This window comes from Pteropus alecto, unplaced genomic scaffold (assembly GCF_000325575.1).
Source record: "Pteropus alecto unplaced genomic scaffold, ASM32557v1 scaffold25, whole genome shotgun sequence".
Classification (NCBI taxonomy): Eukaryota; Metazoa; Chordata; class Mammalia; order Chiroptera; family Pteropodidae; genus Pteropus; species Pteropus alecto.
Genome location: NW_006441955.1, coordinates 14,412,505 through 14,438,980, shown reverse-complemented (window position 1 = coordinate 14,438,980; position 26,476 = coordinate 14,412,505). Strand labels below are relative to the sequence as shown.

General features: G+C 37.1%; 1 protein-coding gene across 1 annotated transcript in view; it reads right to left on the bottom strand.

Annotated features, from left to right (window-relative positions):
- CACHD1 (cache domain containing 1) overlaps positions 1–26,476 on the bottom strand; it is a 198,661-nt gene that overhangs the window by 115,901 nt on the left and 56,284 nt on the right. The window contains exon 2 of the mRNA XM_006919278.3: positions 5,989–6,051. Coding sequence (XP_006919340.1) covers positions 5,989–6,051 — 63 coding nt within the window. The remainder of the gene's footprint in view (positions 1–5,988; positions 6,052–26,476) is intronic.

Below are 26,476 nucleotides of genomic sequence, written 5' to 3'. Positions count from 1 at the left end.
TGTGGGGTCCTTCCGGCCCAAGTCAGGAAAGTTTATCAAAGATAGAAGAGATTAACTATTCAATACTAATGTTAACCAAATACTGTAAGGACCCTGGATTTAGCAAAGTGGAGATCACTGGTGACCTTGAAGAGAGCAGTTTTGTGGGACTGGTGAGGCTGGAGAAGGTTTTAGAGAGAATGGGAGAACTGGATCTAATGAGTATATAGACAACTCTTGTGATGGTCTCTTTCAAAGGGAAAGAAAACACAAGGCAGTAGTTGGAGAAGAAAATGGGGCTAAGAAGTTTTTATTTGTGTGTTTAAAATAGAACAGCATGTTTACGTGCTGATGGATATGGTCCTGAGGAGATACAAACTGATACCACATAAGGTGGAGAATTGCTAGAAGGAACGCCCTTGGCTCCATGTCAGGTACATCTCGTATGTAAGCAGTTCTCTTACCAGCTCTCCCATTTCAAAAGAATTCTGATGTCTTCTAAAATTAGCTGCTGCCAACAGTCAATAGTTTATGAAATACTGCATTAATTATGAAAACATGCTTGCCATTCCTTTGAATAAAAATTACTAGAGCGTTTAAGAAAAAGTTAAATGCTCTTGAAACAATATGTCCAAGGTGACTGATTCCTTTAGGGATCCCATCAAGTGCCCCAAGAGGCTCTTTCTCCTTTTGTTTTCTTTCCACTGCTTTGTGTTTTATGGACTATGTTTTGCTATCTTCTGAGGCTCTTGATCAAAAATTTATTTTTCTTGATTCAGGTTCAATTGTATATAATGCCCTAATATGCTCACACAACTTAATTTCCTAAAGTATTCAAAAACGGAGTATATGGGAGGTGTTCCATACAAGAACGTGTTCATGGGATTTTTATTTTCCTGAGGCTGTTGCCATAGTTTCCTGGCAGCAAAACTACATATACTGAACTAATTAAAGATTTAAAACACATTGTTAGGCAATTTAGAACCACACACTGAAGGTTAATTTAAAAGAAATGAGAAAAAGCAAAGAAAAGTCTATACCATGGAGAGTTTTGTGGTAAGAGTCAAGAATCACAAAATGTTTTTTATTAGTTTTAATTACTTTGCTCGCCTAACCAAAAGATATTAACAACATGTTAGATTTAATGCCAAGTTATATAGTATGCACAAGTCAGATCCAACTCTCAATAAAATCTGATTAGTAAGGAGGAGGGCAAGAACACATGGGGCTCTAGTTTTCATTACCCCAAAGGAGAAAACTCAAGTCAGGATTCCAGATACTACAAAACATACAAAACCATGCAAAAGAAGTGGTTCTTTTTCGACTAAAGATTGTGAGCTAAAATTAAGAGCACATAGGACAATAATCTACTTTAAATAACTAGTTTGTTTTTGGCTTATCAAACAAATATTACAAGCAGGTGTAACTGTTCTTCTAATTGTTAAGAGGCTAGTGTCCAGAATAAAAACCAAAACCACTGTTTAGGAGACGGAGTTGCTATACAAGATGAGAGCCAGAAATATGAAAAATAAGCCAGTGCCAAACCCTACTCTCACCCTGAGAATGTGGGCATAATCTGGAGATCTTGAGCTTCCACTCTGATGATAGTACAGGGCACCAGGCATAAAGGATAAACTTCAGGGGTTGGCCAGGATGAGGAATCTCATAGGAGACACTGCATAAAACTGTAACCCAAAGAGCTCAGAATAATGAAAGAGGACAGAGGGAGGATAGTTAGGTAACTAGAAAGATTCTACAGATATTTGGAAATTTTAAAACATACTTCTAAATAACAGATAAAAGAAGAAATGATAAGCAAAATCAGAATATACCTAAAACTAAACAATAAACATAATACACATCATGGGTGGCCACTGTTACCATACCTATGTAATACTTTTCTGGAGGCCAGTATAGCAAGTCACAGAAAAGAAATAAAAGGTTAAGAAATAGAAAGAGAGAATCAAAACTGTCTTATTTGCATATATGATTATGTATACAGGAAACCCAAAGGAATCTATAGGTAAATAATTAGGACTAATATGATAGTTTAAGAAGGTAATTAGATATAAAACCCATAAAACTCAAATTGCAACAGTTAGAAAAATATAATTTTTAAAGATATTATTTATAATATAAACAAATATATCTAGAAATGAATCCCACATGCTTGGATATTCAAGTCTTTTGTGAACATATTACAAAACTATGCTAAAAGACATTGTAGAATTCCTAAGTCAATGGAGATATACCATGTTAGCAAAGATATTCTCCCCAAATTAATCTATAGATTTGTTGAAATGCCAATTAAAATCCCAGTTATATTTTCATTCAGAATTAGACAAGCTGATTCTAAAATTCATATGTAAGAGCAAAACACCACAGATGCTCTGAAGAAAAATGGGAGGATGGTGTCACTCTACTATGTGATACTGGCGCTATGATATTTAAATTCACCAGCAGAACCAAATCAAACTTGTATACACAGGAAACTTGACTAATGACCGAAAACACACAGAGAACACATTAGGGAAAAAAGGAAACTGTCCAACAGACAGTGCTAGAATGGTGATACTTACAGGGAGAAAAAATAAATTAGGTACCTACTTCACATCCAACACCGAAATCAATTTCAGCTGGAAAAAAGTCTTAAATAAGAAAAGTGAAAGCTTTAGAAGACAATATAGGAGAACTTTATATCTTTGGGGTAGAAAATAATTTTTCAACAAAACTTTAGAAGACAATATAGGAGAAGAACTTTATATCTTTGGGGTAGAAAATAATTTTTCAACAAAACCTAAAAAGCAGAAACCAAAAAGGAAAAGAATAATTTAAAAAACTGATTATTAAAATTAAAACTTTAATCCTTTACAGACAGCATAAAGTAAAAAGCCACAAATTGGGAGAATATATTTCTAAAACATAAATGTGCAAGAGAATCTAATATGGTAACACTGGTCACATGCAGCTATTTTAATTAAAACTGAAATTAAATAAAATTTAAAATTTTATTACTCAGTAGATCTAGCCACATTTCAGGTGTTCCGTAGCCACATGTGGCTACTGGCTGCTTAATTAGCATGGGTAGGGAACATCTCCATCATCACAGAAAGTTCGTTTGGATAGCACTGATTTAGAACATGTATAGAGCTTTTAAACTTCTAACATAAACAGGCAATTTAAAAAATAGACAAAGGACATTAGTAGACATCTGACAGAACGAGAAACCACAAAAATGTATCATAAACATGTAAAAAGTCATTTCAACCTCATTAATAGTCAGAGTAAAGCAAATGAAGCTCATTAGATACCATTTCAGATACCCTAGACTGACAAAAGATTAAAATATCAGTTAACAGCAATATGGAAGAGGGTACAGACCAGCAAATTTCTAATGTACTATCTGTAGAAAGGTTACCCATGACAACCACTGTGGGAGCAGTTTGGCATCATCCAGTCACACTGAACACTCTGGTGGTACTCAGCAATTCTGCTCTGGAGAGGAGTTCTCCATCTGAATTAACTAGTTCTCCCCACCTTATGGAGTGGCTCTCTGAAGTTCAAAGGAGATATTACATGTGAAAGTGTGAATGACTGTGATGGGAAGAGTTTTATACAATAGAAAATGTAAGAGGTAAACATTTCCAAAAGATTTCATCCGGGTACTGTCCAGGATATCAGGGTTCAGAGATCCTGGGCAGTTATTAATCAAGTCAAAAAAATATCAGGGGTCTCAGTTTCTTCACTATAAAATGAGGTAACTCCTGTTCAAGTCAACCCACAGTAGTATCATGATAGTGAAGTAATAGCAAAGTATTCAGTACATATGCAAATATGAGCTTTTATTATTGTCATTGTTAGAGTGACCGGAGGACTGAAGAAGAATGAAAAGCATTTAGGACCTGTGTATTTTTAAATTTAGGCTAAATGATAATAATGACATGATAGTTTATCTCCCAATACTAAGTTAAAAAGAGGCATAAGATCTATTTGTTCAGGGTTCTTCCAGGAGGTAGACCAGAGAGATGGGAGCGGAGTTAAAAGTACATTCTGGGTCAATATAAGGAAGAACTTGACGATCAGAGAGAGGAGACACAGAACTATGTGGTAATTCTCCTTCACCTGAATTATTCAGATACAGACAGAGTTTAGCAGAGACCCCTATTTTGAATGAAAAGACAAATTTTTAAAGTAAACTGTTAAAATAAAAATAATATAGATAATATAACTTTGTGCCAAACTTATTTTGAAAATTAGCTTACATAATAGTCATGAGACTGCAGGTAACTTATCCTTGGGATCTTCAGTTTCTTAATCGGTAATAAGTAATATCTTTCCTTCAAGGTTATTTAGAAAACTCAATGTGATAATATACCGAAACTGCCTAGCACCAGTTTTCCATAGGTGCTCAATCAGCGGCTATAATTTTTAAAAATTGCTATTGATCCCTTCCAAACTTGTTCACAGTTAAATAAAGCAACAACATCCGTCCAAGAAAACAAAAACAACCTCTATGTGTGAAAACAGCTGAAGGAAGAACCTGTATCTGTTACTTAAGGGAATACGCAGCAAAACTGATATCCCTGGGTCAGTTTCTTTCAAACGTTATCAAGTGGCCACTGGTCTCCCAAAACATTTCCTCGAACATACTTTGTGTAGAAATCCTCCCCCGCTAAAACCCTTTTACATTTCATGATCCTCGAGCACTTTCTAGTTTGCTGAAATAAAAACAGCACAGGAATTATGAAGGTAAGACTTGATATAGCAAACCACTTCATAAGTATTATAATTTCAGGTCATTAGTTTTTAAAAACATCTAAAGCTAAGAAAAAGAGTACATATCTGTTTACATCTTCTAAATTTAACCTGCAGAAACCGGTAAAAAATTTTTAATGTCTATAAACAGGAAATGCCGAACATCAAGACTAAACCTCAGTCATTTCTTCTAACTAACCTATATATAACTTTACTCCACTGACACTTGCAAAGCTTTTTCCTTTATAAGGCACTTCTGAAGTTCAGATCAAGTCATTTTCCATGAATAAAATAAAGGCAGCATTTCAAAGAATTTAAATTATTATGTGTTTTACGATAGCTATCTTTTTATTCTGTGGAAGTAATCTGCTACAGTCTGGTTTTTAGCTTGGTCCTGTTTATTACTTAAGTTTCCAACCTAGCTTCAAATTACTAGGTGATGGTCACAGAGAGTAATGAAGTTGGTGGATTAGCTGAAATTAAAACCCAGAATCTTCTTTACCACCCTTCTTTTCAAGCGCGGATCAATTATTTATGACCAAGTTCACCAATACTATGTTGTACTTTAGGAAGCAGTCCATGTGAAGCCAGCTATAAATAAAGTGAATAGAATTTGGCTTCAGAACTTTTTGACCCCACAGAACATTGAGGGAAGATGGGAGGAAAGAAGCAAAGGAAGAATCCAAGAGGAGCAAAGAAAAATGAAAGGACAAAAGGACCCAGTATCCACTGAGCAGCTTTTATACTAGAACCTTCCACGTAAGAATTTCATTTATGCTCAGTTAATTTGACATTACTTCATTTAATTCTCACAATCTCATAAGGCAGCTATTATATTCCCTTTGACACGGAAGACCTGCAGCTCAAAAAGGCTCAATTACCGGGGGTCACAGAGTTAGTAGGAATATCAGAATTTGACCTGTGGCTTGTCTGACTGCAAAACCCAGGCACTTTTTCCTATATCAGATGAAATAATTTCTAACATTTTAAAATTTGAGTACGTTGGGAATTTCCAAAACAAAAAGGAATTTAATATTTCCACAGTATTACACGTACAACAGAAAACTGCCCATATAACTATTATTTCAACTGTCTGTAAGAACTTAAGTGTGAGGTTGTCACCATTATGCTTAAGATATATATGGAATCATAAGAACAGGAAACTTCACATGGAGATTGCTCGGAAAGAGTAATGAAGCCACTTCCAAAAGTGAGACAGAGACAGAGAATGTCAAGTACCAAATAACCTCTTACCTGCTGTACTTCACTTTCTCCATTTGAGATTTTCTCAGTGTAAACAAAGGAGCTGAATATCCGCTGCAACAGAAAGAAAATGAACACATTAGGTTTTCTACAGAAGACAGTTGTTTTCTGTGTGTGTGAATAATTTGTTTACAACATAAATAGAATCAAGCAGAAAAAAAAATTTAATTAAAATAGCTATTTTACACAGAAAAATCCAAATATCAGTCAAAGTCAATCACGCTTGCATAAGCAATACCCAAACACTTCTGTAGTGAAATAAACCAGATGTTACAGTACATTTTTCATTTTCAAAAATACCTTTAATTATAGATTTCCGGAGCCCATGCCATTTTATCCGACTGGTATAATTTGACAAAGTTGTGTTTCTCATTTAAATCTTGAACTCCTTGAATGCTGTAATTGTTTACAGACACTAAAATCCAACGTAACAAAACTCTTTAAAAAGGATTCTTTCCATATTCTCTCCTGTCCCCGTGTCCAACCAATACCTACCCAATATTATCCATCACCTTCATTACCCAAGCACCCCTTCGAGAGAATAACATAACAGGACTTGCCAAATACGTGTGGCCTTAAGAGATCAAGTTCTTACATGCCAGGAAATATGACAGCCATGCCAAGACATCAGTCCAAACTGTGACACACAGGCACACATTCTTCCACCGGTCTCTGCCTAGCTAGTACCCACTCCTCCATACATTGCTTGCATTTAAAACATCTCTGCAGATTTCGGACTTTATCAAGCCCTGTCATTATTAAGCAATCACAAGAGATTAACATACAATATGACAAGAAAACTGGAATCCAAGATATGTTTCTGTTAGACACACACACAGCATCAACTTCATCATTTATCCTGAAGCTTTTACCTCTGGAACTCTCCAGATGAATCAGGAGTCAGATATGGAGACATCAGCCAAAATTTCCCTTTTTCCTTTCTATCCTACTGCCAAAGTTTGTCAGCATCTGAGACAGCCTAACACACCTGCATGGTTGTAATGAGGAAGACAAGTGCCAAGTTCATTGAGTGCAGTGCAAATGAAGATCGAGGTGCTGGGATGGGGGCGGGGGTGGGGAGCATGGAAGAAACAAACGGGAAGAATTGAGATGGGATGGGATCACAGTCTACAAAATGCTAATTATGAATTATTATAATTTTCTAATGTGCCACTCATTCATTCAACAGATTTTTTTTTCTTTCCTAAAAATGACTCTGCTGATGGGAAAGGTACAGATTTTTTTGTAATGGTGATAATGATAATGACATTGGCTACTATTTATTGAATGCTTACTAAGGGATAGACACTGCTCTAAGTACATTATATCTATTTACTTATTTAAGTCTCATAAAACACCTTTGTGACAGGCAGTATTATTATCTCCATTAAACAAATGAGGAAACTGATGAATATTTTTTGAGTGCTTAGTACAATGTTCACATTGTACTGCATATGCAAACTTCATTAGGAGAAAATTACTGCAGTCCAAAGATGAAAAATTAAGATGCTGAGAAGTTAAATAAGTTACTCAAAATCACTTGGCAAGGCTAGAATTTGAACCCAGGCAGTGTAACTCCAGGTACAGTGTTCCTAACTCTGTTTAGTCTCATGAGAATTTGCTACCTGGTTAGCTTGACACATATAAAAAACACTCCTGTTAGGAGTTAACACTCAAACATAACGCAGATCAAGAATCCCTAATTCCAAAATTCAAAAGGCTCTGAAAATTGAAAGTTTCAAATAACACATATTTAGCAAAACATGACATGACCTGAACTTATCTGGTAGTAAACCTAACTTAAACTGATTTTATAGTCTTTATTAAACCACTTAATGTGAGTACTCATTCATTCTGATGCAGATGTAATAAGCTATCTGATTACAGGATTCTGCTCTAGATCTCACAGAGGGTATTTTATCATCAAGGGGCATTAGGATTCTGAATGCTGAAACATCTTATTTTGGGAAAGGGATTATGAACCTGTAGACCTCCACTCCTGCAACTCTAAGTTTCCAGTGTTCTGGTGAACACCTTAGATCACTGTTATAATGCTTTTAGAGCATGGGTCAATGTCACTGCCACCCATACTCCCAGATCATACTGTAAACTTTTATACAATTTGATTTTCAAAACCTTCTCAGTACCAAAAAATGCTTTTATTAAAAATTAACATTATTCACAATTCATGTAGTGTCTCCAAATATTGATGAGTGTGGTCAATTTCTTATTTCATTTCTAAGTGATATTCCAGTGTTTAAAAAAGGTGAGTTCCTCATTAACAATAAGGAATATATGCTGGGAAGTGCTCTCAAGGTTGTTTTGGTCCCTGTTTTACTTATTATCTTAACAATTGTTAATAATAATTTGCTAATACTTCTATGTAGATCCTTTTATAGTTTGTAGGCATTTCCATATTCCCTATACTTAATAAATGTGGGTGGGTAAAAGGAAATTTAAAAAGCAAGAAAGTCTTAGATATGAGTAGTAATGATTCTGTAGACTACCTATTTTATACAACCCTCTAACTCCTCCCCCAGAAAGATGACCTGCTAATAGTATGGAGCTATCACCAAAGCAAAGAATTTTTTGCCCCTCTCCTTCCCGCTGGGGGCAGGGCGGGAGGTGGGGTGTTGTTAGTGAGAGGCCAGTAGAACCTAGGTAAGTAATTCATGACTAAACAGGTCAGCCAGCCATGTCTGATACAAGGTGAAAAGTTCAGGTTTATGTGTGTGCATGATCTCAAGGTACACAGTGAGTTCCCACTACACCCTGTCAATGGATAGCAACCGTCTTTCTTAAAACACAGGGCTTGCTAAGCCCAGCTCTCGAAGGCTTATTAGGTTTAGAACTTCTATAGTTTACAATTTCACACAAATGATCACATTTGATCCCCACAACAACCCTATGTGGTAGGCAAAGCAGGGATCTGAAACCAATTTTACAGATTAAAAACTACAGCTCAGAAGTCAGAATTCAAATGCTGAGGTCTGAACTTAGGTCTTGAGTTATAAACAGGCACTGCTATTAAGTTTATTCACCTCACATTTTTGTACAGGATAATCTAGGAATCCGAATGCCTGCATGCAGAAAAAAACGAGAATCTTTTTTTTATCCATTTAATTTTGAGCAAGATATAATGTGTTGGCATAACCTTATACATATGACCAATGTCAGGAGTAATTAAGAATCCCAGACAAAGGTTTTATTTATTACTTTCTATTGCTATGTGAAACTGTGAAAAGGAATAAAGGGTTTTGTTTTTAATTTGAGCCAGGAATCTCAAGTGACATATCTAGCTGACATTTTGATGACCTCAGGGTAAAGAAGTTCTTGATTGCTACAGGACTTGAAAAATGGAAATGGAAAAGTTTTCCTAAAACATGAAAATGATGAGCAATCCCAAAAGGTCACATTGTTCAATGCTCATGGGTGATTTACTCACAGTAACAGGGTTAGGGAATGGGTGGGTGGGGTAGGTATCCTGCATTCTGTTACCGAGTTGTCACTTTCCCTTATCCCAGTTCCCTGGAGGACCAAAGGAATTCCAGAAATTTGAACTCCTAATTTGAGCACTACCTAGAGGGAGTCTGAATTCTCCTCAGTGTACAAATCTCTTGAAGAGATGGCAAAGATATTACCTACCTTTACTCATTATTCTTTCTCACTCTTATCGAATACTAAAAGTAAAAATATGTTTCACTGCACAGTGAAAGGGTCATTAAAATGGGTGGAGTTTTAAAACATTATTTTAACTAGAAATATTTCACCGAATCCTCTTTATTAAATTTATTTCCACCATCCAAAGAAGACAACAAGATGCCTTTATCCTTATGCTCGTGAGAACTGAGTACTCTGATCTAAAGACAAACTGACCTTTCTCTCATTAATACACACACTTTGGAAAACTGGCAGTATCTTCTAAAATTAATTACATGTATAATCCTATAACCCAGCAGTTCCCATCCTTGGTATATACTGAGCAAAAGCGTGTTCATGTTTATCAAAAGAAAAGCATGAGACTATTATAGCAGCACTACTAATAACAGCCCCAACCTGGAAAACATCCAAATGATTATCAGCAATAGAATAGACAGATAATTTGTCCTGTATTCACACAATGGCATATTCGGGGATGAGAATGAACACAGAATTGCAAGATGCATCAACAAGATGACTCTCACAAACATAATACTGAGTGAAAGCCAGACCCTAGAACGCAAAGTGTGCAATTTCATTTATATCAAATATAACACTAGGCAAAACTAATCTGTCCTGTTAGAAGTCAGGATACTGGTTACCCTTTGTGGGAAAGTGAACAGAATAGGGCATGAAGACTGCTTTTCGGATGCTGAAATGTTCTATTTCTTGATCTGGGTGCTGACTACAGGGATGTGTTCACTTCTGTGAGAATTCAAGCTGTACACTTATGATTGTGCGTTTTTCTGTAGGTATGCGATGCTTCAATAAATTTACTTTAAACATACATTCTAGGCAATCTATTTAAGATACATCATAGCCAAATGTTTTTGTATGTTCTTAAAATTATTTATGCATTTAAAAAAAGGACAAGAAATCTATTAACTGGGCTATCATAAATACTCAAAGAAAAAGGGATAACCCACCTGTAATCCAGATGAAATTGTACCATACCAACCAGAGTTACATAGGAATTCACAGATAAGGTCTTCTGAGCTTTCCCTGAGGCTACATATTAATTGCTCCCTCATATTCTAAGTAGATAACATTACTTAGTTCTTCAGCTTCCCAGCAATTTCAGCAAGAAAAAAGTGTCTTTTCACTGGAGTTTCATCCAACCTGGATGCTCTAAATTTATAGAACACAATTTAATCAAATCTTCCCTTTGCATATTTGGCTCTTTTATTCCCCAAGCATTGCCTGCCCCCCTCCTCCCCAAAAAGGGAGGCTCAACTCAAATGAAGTTAGAAATTGAAAAGTCATGTCACAGTCAAATTCAGTTCCCCTTACCTCTACTTCAAGAAAAGGCATCTTGTTGTATACGTGTGCACATATGTGTGCACATGTGCCTGTGTGGTGTGTAGCCTGCTTCCCTTCACCTCCTAAGGGCTGCACCATAGTCCTTTCCTGTCCCCACACCTCACTCCACTGAACCACCCTCCCTACCCAGCATCTCCTTCCCTCCAAATTCTATTTAATTGAGCCTGCTTAACAGATGGCAAGAGAATTCCACTTTGCTGAAACAGGAACAATTATACGAGTGTTTAATAAGATGGTCAGTCCAAGCAGTTGGCCCCATCTTCACTCTTCCAACAGCTCTGCCAAATTTTAACTAGATATTTAAATGAATGGTACAGCACAATACCACTGTGAAGAAATAAATACCTCTATAAAGCCTAATGAGATTTTGTTGGTCTCCCTCTCTGATCTTTGCTAAGAAAATGCAGGAATGAATTTTATTCAAAAGCTTATTCTCTTGATACTTACAGGTCTCTGTCCCAAGCCAATTTGGCTGACAGTTCATTAATAGCTTAATTCTGCTCTGGCTCTCTTCCTATGATCTAGGAATTGTGGCCAAAGGGGAGGAAAATATAGATCACCACTGTTATCTCAAGAAGCTGACCAGTATTAACCATTCAAAGAGAAAGTGCTGGCTGTCATTAAGACAAACTCCAACAATCCTGGACCGGGAATGAAAGGCAACTTAATTTAAGTGTTTCAGAAAGAAAACATATGCATGACTTTATTCTGCCCTAAGCATACCCTATGAATAATCCTTTTACTAGGTTTTAAGAGATCCCTCCTGTCCAGATTAGACACTGTCTGATTCTTATCAGACTATTTAACCTCACACTGTGAAACATATGGAATGTCCAGAAAAATGACATTCTTTAAGGAGGCTCATCACAAATCTGCTGCTATAAATCTGTGCTTCTGAAATATCTCTGAACTTGCTCATTCTGGATATGGGTGGCTCAAGAAAATAGTTTACCAAGAGTACTGAAAAGGTTACCACTAAAAAGAAAACTCAGTAATAACCTAAATGGTCCAACAATAGGAGGCTGATGAAATTACTCTTCGTTCAATCAAAACTATATTGTCCGGCTATTAAAAGTATATTTTTGTTATTGTTAATATTTTTAAAGTAGCAAACATTAAAACAAATGTTTTAATTATGTGTATGTATGGGGGGGTACATTACCATAATGTTACCATGTTTATTACCAAGGGCCCAGAATGGATTCAGGCACTTTACAACACATTATCTCATTTAATATCCACAAAAATATTTCATCATAGTTACCTTGAGGTTGAGAGGTTTAATTTACTCGAAGTTGACCATCAATAAGTGGTCATGTCCGGATACAAAATTTGCTTTCCTCCAAAGTTTGTATATCATCCTCTGTGTAAACATTATCTTAACAGACAAAATATGTAAGATCTAGAAAGTGATCAAAATTGTAACATGGTATGCCTGTGAATAACAAATCCAAAATATATTTTCTTTCCTCCCCACCCCTCATCTCAAAATAGAGCATGCGTTTCCTTTATAACAGATAATGACGTTTTTGAGTTGTCACGCTCAAAAAAAAAAGGGGGGGATACATTCAGAGTTACAACTAAACTCTACAAAGAAGCATTTTACTAGATCCCTACCTTTAGAGCTCTCAGAGGAAAACATAAGTTCAAGGGCTCATGCATGATCCTCACTATAAAAATTATATCTCGAACACTACAGTGACTTGCAAGAAACAGGACTATTCCAGTTTCATGACAAAAGGAAATACTTAGGTACTGAAAATCATGGCAGAGGAAGAGGCCTAGATTGGGAATTTAAAACAAAACTAATCAGAAGACAATAGACGACCTTGTGCAAATGGTACTCTGGGTACACATGTCCTGGCCTAAGGACTTCCTTGTTTTCTTTTAAGCTTGCTATATATAAAAAATGATGATAGGTATTGCTTATATAGTGCTTACTATTTGTCTGGCACTGGGTATTTTACATATATTAACTCACTTAACCCCATAAATGTGAAGATGAGTTTATATAGAGAGTAATAAAAATATTATAAGTGTATTTCACACACCATTATGAAAGTTATTCAACAGCCTTGATAGTTATTTTATTATTTTTCTATTCTATTATTGTTAATCTTTTAAGAACATTCTCTTAATGATAGTTATTCTATGATAGTCGAAGGTATGTGGAGAGTAAAAATACCTGTATAGATATTTACCAACTCCAGTCTCACTTCATTCTTAACAACCTCCCACCAGTGCTAAGCTCTGCTTTCTCTGAACCCCTGCAGCAAACACTGTCTTTGCTGTGTTCACTGTAGAAAATGTAAAAATATTAAAGAGAAAAAAAATCTTTTGTCTGATTATTCATTAAAAACCAACTACTGTTTATTCTTAATTTCCTTCCACTCTTTTGGATTGCTATGTTCTAACTTTGTTGTAAATTCTTTGACAACTAGTCCGTGCTACAATTCCTTAGCACAGTACAGCGTACATAGTAAGCTTAAGTAAGCATTTGTGTATCCATTAATCTAGGCATTAAATCATCCAGATCATTATTTTGGTTGGCTACGAAAAAAAAAAAAAAAAAAAGGAGGGATATTGTGTCTCTTTAAGATAAAAAATGTTTCCCCCTTCAACCTGTTTTTCCTTCCCTGTACTCTTTTGGCTCTAAGTATATACACACACAGCTGAGTGGATACTTCAAGTTCACAAAAGAATCAAATCATTAATTCCTTAGTCTGATGGCATTTAACTTAACACCCTTCAAACCAACATGAGCTCTGAATAGTAAAAAAGCATGTGGGAGAGTCACAAGTCAGTGACAAGTGTCACCTTTACAAAGGGCTGCCTGTTTTAGTCCACTCTGTTCCTCAAAAGAAATTACAGGCAAAAAGGAATAGCTCACAGTCTGGTTTAGCAGGGAAAAATCTAAAGCAATAACCTCAGCAAGCAAAGTTTCTAGTCTTGATCATTTGATTTCCTGTTGTAGATTCAAAACCAGGAGAGCCGGTGGGTAAATATGAACCCAGAGAACAAAGAGAAGCAAAACAAGACGGAAACACTTCCCCAAATGCAATAAAGCTTCGGAAGGGTTATTGAATTTTTTTTTTTTCCTGGTCGTCGTTGTTTTGGCTTTCAAAGGGGGTAAAAGGGAAAAAGGAAAGTAAATCAGTTCCACATGTTGGAAAGATTCAGTCTTTAGCCAATGTAATTTGACTATAAGTAATATTCATGACAATGCACATGGCAATCTCTCAGAAATGGAAAGTTGAGTTGCCCAAACGCTTAGCAGATGGTGCCAAATTTCCACTCCCCTAACTCCTAATTCTCCCACTCCCCACAGCCTAGATCTCCATTAAGGCTTTTTGTTTTGTTTTGTTTCACCTTGAAATAAAAAAGGGGGGTATCTAATGGCTGTGCATTTATTCTTAGGGTGGGGAATGGCACTTTAAGTGTATAAGCCTTCAATATGCAGTGTTCTCTGTGTGCACAAACCCACACAAATGCTCAGGTTTTTGAGAATGGGAATTGGAAACCCTGAAATGCTTAACCTTTCAGACCTAAGTGATGATGTTTAATTAATAACTCAGTCAATCGATCATATCTTTTCTGAAGGAATCAGAAACCATGTAAAATAGAGCACCATGTTCTTAAAGAAGCTCGCTCTCTAGTTGGGAGAAGAAATTTAAAATTAAAAAGTAAGAGGTAATAGTGAACGATGCGATACAGACTCGGTATGAACTCAGTATGTTTGGCACAGGCCCAAGGTGCTGTCAGAGATGGAAGTGGGGTGGGGGGAGGGAATGGCAATTCTGAAGAGACAAGACTTCGGTTCAACTTTGAGGTCAGATTTAAATAGGAAAAGAGAAAAAGAGCTTGGGTGAGGGCATTTCAGAGCGTTCACAAAGAGGGTCTGGCATATAGTACTTAGCACTAAATATTAAATACTTTGAACTAGGCACTGTTCTAGATGCTGGGGATACAATGAGCATAACACACAAAATCTCTGCCCACATGGACCATACTTTCTAGGTCTCTTGGCCTCAAGAAAATCTCCAAAAGGACTTACGAAGCACTGGCTTGTATACTTGGAAATGGGGGTGTTCAGAGATAAGGACATTGATTGTTCAGGAAAAGCTTACATTCTAGAGAGAGACCCCAAAGTCAAATAATTATGATACAAAGTCAGTTTCACAATGGGAGCTCTTGGAAACAAAACTGAACTAAATGGAATAGAAATAATGGAGCTAGACTGTAGAGGTTATTTCAAGCCAGGAAGAGAAGTTAAAATTTCATGCATATGGTAGGCACTTAGTAAATATTTTTTGAATGAGTAAATGAATAAATGTATATTTGCCAAGAAATAAAGAGCTGTTAAAAGGATTTTTAGCTGGGGAGTGACATGATGAAATAGGTGCTTTAAAAATGTTTATATTCCACATGCTCAGAACCATGCACCCACTTTCCTAAAACTGTTCCTAAGCCTTCTCATGAAAAAAAAGTCAAGTCCATTTAGAAAACAGTTACCTTCCGAAGGGTCTGTGACAACTTTAAGAACCAAATGAACTGGATCAACTTCTAGTATGACACTAGAAGGACCTTGAATTGAAGTTTCCCACGTGTCTTATCTCCTCTGTAAAATTACAAAACCCTCCGAGGGACTGTCTTATGCGATTTTGCATAAATCCCTATAGTACTTGCACAGAGCAATATTATGGAATGAGACTGAGAAATACTTGTTAAAATAATTTAAGAATAACTTAATGAAAAACAACTGTTGTGGTTTAAATCACAGTTGCAACGCTGCATTCTGAGCTGAAGACTAGGTTTTGACATTTTAAAACATGCTACTGTAGGGCTGTTTTAGATGTTTTTCAAATGAAATGTTCATTTATACCATATCTAAATAGAATTTTTATAAATGCAATTCTGATATATTCTTTTATTAAAAGAGGTGCTTTAAGTAAAATCATTAAGTACAGAAACTATAAATCAAAACTTATCACAAAGTTAATGTTGAATTGCAACTCTGTACAAACTACACTAGCTCTCTGCCTAGTGAGGTCATTTAGCCCCCTTAAGTCTAGTTTCCCTCACCTATGAAATAGAAAACTAGGTTAGATTATATAAAAACTCAGTGATCCTAAAATTTACACTCTACTATTATGCTAGAATTTTATTGAAATACCAATTGCTCGACTTTTGAGAAGCCACTAATGCTAGGTCTTTCTGCCATATGGCTAGATGTTTCAAGACAATTACATTTGCTGATATAATTTGACTGAAATTGTTTTTAAAAAAATGTTATAAACATAGCTGTAAAGCTTGCTGCAGAAGGAATGACCAAGTATTGAAGGGATGAATTTTTTAAGATGAAAATTTAAATAGAGGAAACCAATCTTGAGAATGGTGAGTTTAAACGTGGACATTTAAAACATGAATCAAAGCAGTTAGCCTTTATGGAATAAATGTGATGCTAATATTAATACACGAACGTCTCCCCAGTCCTCCTTGACTGTATTGTTTTTCAGGCTCTCACAGTCAGGGTGCCTGTCACGCATATCAAATGCCATGGTAACAACCCTGGCCTGTAAAGGCTCCAGCACAACATGCCATGAGTCTCAACAATAATTAACTAACATCTTGATGAATGATGGTTCTCTGGGCTCAGAATCACGATATAATTTTAATGAATAAATAAATACTGGTTCAAATTTTTCTTCAAGTTTTTAGGGCTAAAAAAAATAGAAATGTGAAAGGGGAATTAAGAAAACACAACAAAATCCTGCTGTAACCAGCTAGGTGGCCTTGGAGAGGTTAGATTTGCTCCATTTCCTAATTTGTAAAACTGAAGTGATAATAATAGCTACCTCATAGGGTTTTTGTGGGGTTCAATGGACGTACAGCACTTATTCCTTACACACGATAAAAGCTCGACATACAGTAACTTTTAAAACTCGTTCAAAAAGAACAATTATTCCCAGGAATAAAAAGTCATTTGAGATTACCCATGTCCCCATCCCAGTGTCAGAAACTTTGCCAAGTCAGCATTTCTGAAGACTTCCAAAGTGACAAGACTTATTAAAAACTCTATATTTCCAGGAAATGGCTTTCACATTAGCTCCCCGTGCCTTTACAAGCTTGGCTCCCAGTCTCAACAAACTGGCTTCTTCAAGTTTCTTTAGAAACCCGCATGCAAGCTGGATCCTTAAAGTGACTTTTCCCCTTGATTATTTATAGGACCGGGTGGGGAGCACCTGTCTGAGCACACCCCAAAACTCTAGTTTACTTGAGCTCAAGGCTGTATAAACACGCCAAGGAAGCCCAAGGAGTAAATGGAAGTTGCAAAATACATGGCAGAGGTTTTGATCCCTTCCAATCTAGTTTTGCTCAACAAGCAGGGTTTGTACTGGGAGAGAGGCAAGGAGTCCTAAAAATCCAACCTGCACATACTAAGCAAATAGGGGCTGCAGGAGAGGGGGAAATGCAACAATCAGCTATACTTCCAACAGAATGCAAGGGCTCATCTGAGACACCTTCCCAAACCTGCCCTAACAGAGGCAAAAAGATTAAATCCCCTTTAAGTGCTGTCATTAAATATTTACTTTTACATTGTCACATTATTTGTTTATAATCATTAGTAGTGACCTCATAGAGAGCAAGGACAACTCCTACTCACCTGGAGAGGAGTGTGGGGACTAAGGTCTGGGCTTTGGGATCATCCAGACCTCAGCTACCTCAGCTGCATGGCAAATTATTTACATCTTCTGGGCCTAAGTTTCATCATGGGAATTTAAGCAACATGCCTCCAACTCCACAGAGGCAAAACAAAGCGATAATCACCACCTACTAGGTTGGCTGTGAAAATTGAATGGGATGATCAAGCTAGGATTGTGTCTGGCATATTGTTTTTGCCCAATTAAGTATAGCTGTATTAAAATTCTTATTATTTCTCTGAATATCTAGCATCCAATGTAATCACCATTCAATGTCCAACAAATGCTTAATGGATAAATAAGTTTTGGTACAACTTCCTCATTTGACGGAAGAAAAACCAAGTCTCAAGGAATATGATAGATAACCAGCCAGAGAGAGAACCAAACACTGGATTCTCCTAGCTTTCAGTCTTCCATTATTAGATGTTTCAACATGCTGATTTCTCATGTAATTTTTAAGAATCTGGCTGCACAGGATACTGAACTAAAAACTAAACCCTATTTATTTACCCCACAAAGCCAGTGGGAATGGGAAGAGAAACTATATTATCTAAAACTACTGAACAAGGATAAAACCAGAACATCAAATTATTCTCCCCGCCAAGTAAATATTTAATTTGGCTCGAGTTCCTGGAAGCGAGCATGGTATAGCGGAAAGAGCATGGCTTTTGGAAGCAAGGATGTCAGACGATGGCCCTCAGCTCCACTACTTAAGGGTTGGAGGCATGTTGTTTAAATGCCCATAGCCTCCATTTTCACTTCACTAAAAATGGGTATAATATTTAACTTGGGCATTGACTACTAACACATATAAGCTTTCTTTTCGGGATGGTGAAAATGTTCTAAAATTAGATTATGGTGATGGTTGCACAACTCTGGAAATACACTAAAAACCATTAAATTATACACTTTCAGTAGGTGACTTAATGGAATGCAAACTATATCTCAAGAATATCTACCTCATGGTCATAGCAGCAAGGACTTAGTTATTTTCTATGTGAGGAATATGGAGAGCATGTAGTAGGTACTCAATGAGTTACATAAAGCAAATTTACATCATTAAGGTAGTGGCTATCAAACTTGAGAGGTACGAAACAAATCCTGGTTTGTTAGTTATGAAATGCAGATTCCTGGGCCCCCACCTCCATAGATAATGAGTCCACTAGTGCAGGGAAAGCCAGTATGTATAAGAATCATCAATGTAGTCCTGATGGAGGTGGCCTACTGATCGCTGTTTGAAAAGTCCTGCACGGGGGAACCTTTCATAGCACTTCTACTGTGAATCTCCTTAACATGTCAGTAATGATTGCCTTGTACTGAGTTTCTGTATAAATCCCAAATTCCATTAGGTATACTCTAACGTATGGTCTGATTAAAAGAAATTTTTTAAAAGTTAAGAAAAAGCGGGAAAGAGAAATGTCCACCTCTGCTGACCACTTAGAAGGAAAAAAAAGGGGCATTTTCCAAATCTTCAGGCACTAACAGCTGCTCTCCGCTTGCAGCCACCATGTTTAGGATTAGGGCTAAAATAAGCTTTCGGTAGGTAGGGCTTCCTAAAAGGACAGGAGGAAGAAAAGCAGGAACACACACTGATTTGTCATGCCTCTGCCTTACCATCACCCAGAAAGGTGTGGATTGCTATCCCTGTTTTACAAACGAGGAAATAAGGCTCACTGTGATGAAGCAGCTTCCTCCAAGGTCACACATCCATCCACAGAAAGGTGGCCGTTGCTCTTCCCAAAACTCCAGTTTTCCCTGGAGGCCATGGCTCCAATCTGGGATCAAGATCTCTAGGTCCCTCAAATTGCTAGAGCAGCTGGTGAGCTTCCTTTGTCCTAGCTTTAGCCTTCTCCAGCTGAATGTTCTGGAAATATTCACTTTCCAGTCGTGGTCTAGCTTGGTTTTCTGTTACTGTATACAGACTATGGGCCAGCTCTGAGCTAGGCTCTGGAGGACACAGCACTAAAACAGTTCTATCCTTAAGAGCTAACGGTGCAGGGGGAATGAGGGCAGTATAAACAAATGTGCATAAGTTGTAGGTAGTGGCCAGCATGAGGAAGGGACATGGGATCCAAACACAATACAAAGTTACCTAGACCCTCAATCTCAGCACCCATCAGGGAACACTAAGGCCTGATGTGCAGAGCAGGGAAGACAGAAGGAGAGTTAGTTAGTTGGCCATTGGTTGTTTTGGTCTGAAATTCATATTCATCGAGAGTTCCGAACTTATACTTTTGATCTTCTCTCTTTATGAGAGTTTATACCTAGTCACAGAGATAAAAGGACAGATTGGAAAGAAAAAGATATCTGTTATGAACTTTGCACTGGTATTCCATTAATAGAACATACCATGCATATATGTAGTATTCTCTAAATACGGTCTTTAAAAATAACTGCTGAAATGGGTCCCCGAATGGCACAATTATGCTGCACTTTTGTGCTGAGTTAATTTTTAAATTGAAATATTTAAAATATAACAGTGTTGGTAACTGTTTAGCGTTTCTTCATTTATTAATACACAGCTTCAAAACTGACTGCAGGTGGACTGGACTGCTCAGTCTCCGAAAGGCCCAGCTGTTTTTAATACTCACAGTTGAACCTTGGCTACCCGAGAATTTGCATTATTCCTCATCTGTGGCAACCACCGTCCAGCCTCTGCGAGGCTTCACTTTGAAGCTCTGTTCAGAACTCTACCTCTCATACTCAGCTGCCCTCACTCTGCCACAGTCATCGCTTATTCACACCCTGCCTCTCTCTCTCTCTCTCCAAAAGATACCGATAGAAACAAATCCTTTACCCGTCATCTATTCCTCCTCCTAGTAGTAATACTACTATTACTTTACTCTTCCTCATTATATAACCTTTAAGGTTAAGAATAATAAGCTTCTTTTTATAGAGGAGAAATCAGAGTTTGTAAGTGACAGGGCTGAGATGTGAACTCAGAGGCTGACTCTAAGGCCAAGGGCACAATCTTGTCACTTTCCAAACTCTCCAGTAGCTTCCAAACCAATTCAGAGTAAAAGTTCAAAGTCTTGCTCCAAGACTACTATGTCATGCACACCCTTCAATCTCCCTACTGCGCTCATCTCACTTCAATCTGTTCCAAACACACTGGCCTCCAGGTTGCTATTCAGATGTGATGAGACTTTCCAGCCACGGGGCCTTTGCACTCCTTTTTCCCTCTTTTTGAAACACAAAAGCTCTGGATGGACTTGTTCTCTCCCTACCTCCAGGGTTCTGCTCAAATTTAATTTTATGCAAAACAGCAACACCAGTAGCTCTTGTCACATCTGACATGCCCTGTTATTTTACTCTTCACTGTCTGTCTCCCCATATTGGTGCATATGTCACATGAGCACAGGAACTTTGTTTTGTCCCCACAGTGTTCCCAGGGCCCAGAACCATTCATTTAATGAATTTATGAGAAGGGTAAAAGCTGTACATCTACCATGAAAGAAACATACCCCACTGGGAATTTATAGCCCAGGGAATCATTCAAAGAGGTAGTTTCCCCTACCTAGAATACACTTTGCCTCTCATTTACCTGTTAAGTTCATCATTAGGGCTCCCTTAATTTTCATCTCCTTGGAAAGTCCTTCCTGATATCTATGCATGAGAGCATCCCACTATCCTAACACTAAAAATGCACTGCAACTATTTATTTACACATCTATCCCCCTCACCCCTGATATCTTCCGGATTTCTCAAAGATTCTTATTTATCTTGCCAGCACATAGTAGGTGTGCTATTTTTTGATATATGGTGTGATGCTACCTTCTAATTTGTTCCACAGAAGCTGTCGGGATTTAGGTATCGGTATAAAAGTTTGGCATTAACCTAAACCATGACATGGAAGATTCTCTGGCCCAGAGTATCACCAACCTAACTAGTCAGTGTGTGAACGCACTCAGTCTGTGCTGGTGTAGCAAACACTTCTCTAACCAACAAAGAGACATCAAGGGTAATAAGCAAATTAACAATCTGAGAATCACTCTAAACACATTTCAGTTTGTAGATATGAGTTCTGCCAGAGTTTATGTTCTTATTGACCTTGTTTACCTTCCCCCCAAAAATTCCTTAAGGCAGTCTTTTTTTGTAATTGTTCCAGTTCTCTTTCTTTCTCATGCATACATGTATCCATGCACACATATGTATGTGCATTTTTACACCCTGCATATATATTCACATTCACCCCAAGTCACTAACAAATGAAAAGCAAAGAGACAGTAGAAGCAGCGGTATTTGCTAAGCATCAAGATTCCTAAGATTCGATTCCTAACAAATCGCATGTTTGCCTGGATTCCTCCCTTCTCAATCTTTTCAACCCTAATTAATAATTGGAAGAATCCATAAACACTAAAAAATGCAGGCAGGTGAACATTTTTGCTTAATGTCAGTAGAACTGCATTAGACTACACTGAACTGGATTCCCTGGGGTCTGCCTGATTTTTGGACCTCTGCAGTGTTTCCTTTCAAAGGCGTTTGGGGCAGGCATTAAATCAGGGTGCTTTTCATTATGTCCACAATGCTTTAATTCCAAGTTAAAGGAACAAACCCAGCAGAGAAACACTCCATGCAATGAACAGACTTGCTCTGAATTAGAGAACTAGATAGCTAAATGTGATATACAATTAATTGCCAATAAGATTTCCTCAGCCATAAACAAAACAAAACAAAACAAAACAAAACCCAACAAATTCCTAGGGAAGAAGTATTATTTTTATTTCATTCTTTCTTCCTTAAAAAAGGAGGAGGGAATCCTTGACAGAAATGTGAGCTTACCCTGGATTTCCAATTAACTGCTCAAGGGGAGAGTCAACCCATTAATAATGGTAGAAAAAACCCTGCATCACTTTTTACCTTGACCAGGTAAATGAGGCTAAATGAATGTCTCACATTACACCTTCACTACTTTTAAGCTTGGTCCTTCTCCAATTAACTTTTTTTTCGAGGTATATACACAGAGATTTCTAAGATCTTGTCGATGGCTTTGATTTTCTTCTCAAATGTCATTTCTTAAAACAAGGTTTTCACTTTTCATTTAAAGGTTGCTATTCTAAAACCTCTAGGAAGGATTATTGAGACTCATGGTCTCAATGGCCCCGGGTAATGCTAAATTGCTAAGGTGCCAGGCATCAGCACTGAAGCACCCAGTGTTCTTCCAATTAAACTACAGGGCAATATGTTGAGCATAATTTTAAGTTTGAAAAGAACAGTTCTGTGCTATTAGATGCTGACCACAAAGGACACTTGACTCTTTTATTGCCAGGTACTGTGCTATTTCAGGAGACACCAAATGATCCTAATTATAGAATCCTATCAATGTCAGTCTCAAAGACATCTCTTTTTTGTTCTCTTTCTAGTCGGTCGATCCTTATCAATCACAAACAATAACAAGGATAGAAAAGTAGATTTGGGCAAAATCATGGAGGACCTAGAAGCAATGCTGTGAAGACTTAGAAGTAATAATGAAGTAATAAGCCTTTGAAGTAACGTTTAGAACAGGAGAATGAACTGATCTGCTGAGTACATGTAGTAGAATAATTGGGCAGTGATAGAAGTAAGACCCATTATTAGCAAGTTGAAATAGAATATAGTGTTGAACATGGACATCAGGGTCAAAAGCTATTGTGAATTCAAATCCCAGCTCTGTCATTAACTAACCGCATAGCCCAGGGCCTATTACCTTACCCCTAAGGCTTCCTACCTCTGCACCCAATTTTCTGCATAATAGGAGAACAATTCTTAGTACTGAGATGATTCATTTCTAATACAGTAAAAATGTGGTAACAGAGTAGCCAACGCATAGTAGGCACTCAAAAAAAAAATGATAACTTTTGTTGTTGCTGCTGTAATTAACGAGAGAGAGAGAGAGAGACAGACAGACAGACAGACAGAGATGAGAGGGCTAGAATAAGTTGATGGTTCTAGAACTGAAAGGGACAAGGATACAAGGGACATTTTTGAGCTCTCAGCGGCTGACTGGTTCTGGGGTATTGAGAGATACATCAAAAATGCCAAAGAAGTTTGAAAGCTGGGTAATTACAGGACCAGCAATGATAGGTTCCATTTTTAGTGTGTTAGTTTTACCTAGTCAAAATGAAGGAAACAGGAAAGAGAGAGAAACAATATTCTCCACAATCACTGCAAAGGCAGAAAAAATTTACAGCATAGTTCCCGAAAGTTACTCCATTCTTTCAAACAGGATACAGACATTAAGCCATTTCTTTTAGAAAGGGGTTTCTCAAGAAAAATTCATGGAATTTAATTAAAAATAATTTTTTTGAAAACGTATGTAACTTATATACTCTTTTACGAAAGTAAGCACCAAGACTATAGACTCATAAATTCAAATCCCATTTTTTCCCCCAGTTTATACTGATACTTGGGACAGCATGCAACTAGAATAGAACATAACCCAATGAAAGGTAGGAAAGTATGGTAAGAAAACGTATTTTTTTTAAATGTCAGCTGTCAGCATTGTAAAATAAATCCAAGAGTCTTCTATTTAATTCCCATGCCATGAAAATAGAGGAATACCATCAATCATTAGAAGATTTTTTTAAAAAGAAAATTATATGTAATTACAAAGCTCAATGTCAATAAAGTTATTTTTAAATAATGATAGTAATAATGATCATCTTTTCAGAGATCCCACAAAAATGTTTATAGTACTCTAAATCTCATTAGTCCACAAGAGTAAATAAAGCATTAGCCTTAGCAAAGGAATAAACCTAGGAAAATTTTTTTTTCAACAAAGGAATTTTCTCTGGTCATTTGACTTTGCTCTTAACTTTAAACAAAAAATAAAAAAGGGGTAGAGTTTTGCCTCCAGAGACAAAACTAATAATTCATTCAAAATAAATCTCTGTTGTGATGTTATTCAGAAGGATCCTATTTATGTTAACTTCATTATTTAGGAAGTCCCCATGCTGATCAAATATATAATGTCATCGTCATTAAAATAATTAAGATTCCCTAGGCAGACACTCACAGTTGAAAGGGGGTGGGTGGGTCTCAATTTTTTATACCACTGCAAGGTTTTCTAAAACTCATTCATATTTAATTTTTAAGGATGCTTTGCAGCCCATTAAATATTTAACAGTCAGAGGGATTTCAAACCAGAATGCTAAATGTCAACCTATTCCTCCAAAATACTTTTTATTTCATTTGCAGTAAATTAACTGGACCTCCCTTCAGAAATAGGAAAGAAAAAAGGCCTTCAAACTTAACTCACATTAGGACATTGAGATAATAATATCTATCTACATAATTAGACCATGTAAGAGATTTGATTTTAAATACCAGCCTTATTAAGCATTGTAGAATTTTAAAGTAGGGCGGCTCGCATTATACATGGAGATAATCTTTCAGAAACTCATCTCCCGCTCCTTTCCAGAATTCATTCTGCATCGAGCAACATCCATTAACATAGAGAATGGATGTGATAAGTCAGCACTAGCAAAAGCAGAGACAGTGAGATTCCACAGCACCCGGCCAATTAGCAATACAAAGTGACAACTCAGAAACACAGCTCAAAACTGGACCCTAATTAAAGAAAGGTCTTAGAAACCCATTTTGATTTTTGTAAGGAGTTAGGTCACAGACCATGTGGTAACCAGTACTTGCCGAACCCCCATTTCAAAAAAGAAAATATAGTCTTTTTATAAGTTTGTAAACTCATTCCAATATTACAAGTAATAGTAAAATCTGCTTTACTTTAAACAGAGAGAAGGAAATTGGTTTTAAACCATGGTGATCAGGAGAACAGAAGAAACGTAAATTTTTTTTTTTTTTTTTTTTTTAAGAAAGAATCGAAAGTCTCTATGACCCAGGGAATCCATGAGACTGAATCACAGCAGGTCAAAATTCAGTTCCTCCAGGCTTTAAACGCTGGATAGATAGATACCTTCACACAAGACAATTTTACAACTACACTGTGTGAAGGTATGTTCGTACTGTTACCACGCAAAACACAGGACGAAGAACCTTCCTGAAGAAAGGCCTACTCTGTCACCTAGACGGGAAGAGGGACTACGGATTTGCTGTAAAGGCTCAAATCAAGAGGAATCCAGTGGGGCTTCACAATGTTTCCGTAATAAAAAGTAAGTAGTACACTTTAGAAATGCCAGCAAGGAGTGCTGTCTAGCTGTCACATGGGCTGCACTCAAGGATTCCTGGGTATCCTTGATCTATAACAATTTCAGCAGAAATGGAAAAGTAGACAGGGAAACAGCATCCCATTCCATGAATGCAAGATCTGCATCCATCCCCACTCTGCTCCACTGCCCTGCACTCACCATTTTATGCCATTTAATAAGAATCAAGTTATTTTTCTGACTTGTTTTAAAGATGTCCTTAAAAAACAAAAGCCATCTCTAACTCCCTATGTTGTTCTTCCCATCTATCCAACAAGAAAAATCAGGCAGGCTCTACTGACTCCAAATTACTTGCTACACCAAAGGTTTACTGAGCGTCTAGAAAAGTTCCACTAAGTAATCCACTCATGACGTTCTGGCTAAATGACGGGTGTGGCTGTCCTTTCCCCTGGAGGTTTTGTCAAAGAATCTGGTAATAAATTGAGGCTCACAGTCTACCACCCAGCAATGTAAACCCAAACCAGAGGTTGTTGGAGGATGGAGGAATGAAGAAATGGTCTTCTCAAGAGCTGGGGCTCTCAAATTGCAGGGTTCCAGACACCCCTAAGGAAAAGAAAAGGTTTCTGACTTACATGGAAAAAATAAATAAACTGGAGAGCT